This window comes from Nestor notabilis, unplaced genomic scaffold, assembly GCF_000696875.1.
Source record: "Nestor notabilis isolate BGI_N333 unplaced genomic scaffold, ASM69687v1 scaffold19296, whole genome shotgun sequence".
NCBI classification, from domain to species: domain Eukaryota; kingdom Metazoa; phylum Chordata; class Aves; order Psittaciformes; family Psittacidae; genus Nestor; species Nestor notabilis.
Window position 1 is genome coordinate 1 of NW_009932614.1, and position 539 is coordinate 539.

Below are 539 nucleotides of genomic sequence, written 5' to 3' on the forward strand. Positions count from 1 at the left end.
CTGCTCTGCCCTGAGTCCCTCCAGAGCCAGAGCTCATCCCTGTGGGTGCCCACTGCGGGTTCAGTAGCTCCGAAGGGACTTTCTTCCCTTCGTTTTCAGCTGAATTTTTGGGTTTCACTTCCCAGCAGGAGCCACATGTCATGGCTGACGAGGAGCTGAGTGCCCAAGCTGCCAAAAAGGACAGTTTGTCCCCCAGCAGCTCCCGGGGCAGCACGACTGAGTCAAGCATCCTGCTGCAGGAGCTGAAGAGCACCATCTCGTAAGGGCACCACTTGCTTTCCCCGCCCCCCCCAGCTCTTGGGGTTCATCTGAGTGTTACCAAACGTGGGTTCATTTCATCAGGTTGATTAATTGGCAGCCCTGGGTACCAAAGGGACACGTGTGGTGGTGCTTTGCCTCCTGCTTGCTCCCTGCGCTGCCTCTTTGGGAGCAGAATCGGTGCAGAGCTCCACAGTAGCACAGGCAGCTCTGCTGTGACCCTGTGGGGCGTGGGTTTGTGCCTGCTCTGCCCTCCCTCGGGTTAGGGTAGCACAACCAGC

At 58.4% G+C, this 539-nt stretch overlaps 1 protein-coding gene across 1 annotated transcript in view; it reads left to right on the top strand.

Moving 5' to 3' along the window:
* Positions 1–140: 140 nt before the first annotated feature.
* The window catches only part of RFX5 (regulatory factor X, 5 (influences HLA class II expression)), a gene marked incomplete at its 3' end in the record, with an annotated part of 3,632 nt that continues 3,233 nt past the window's right edge, over positions 141–539 (top strand). The window contains exon 1 of the mRNA XM_010016492.1: positions 141–259. Coding sequence (XP_010014794.1) covers positions 141–259 — 119 coding nt within the window. The remainder of the gene's footprint in view (positions 260–539) is intronic.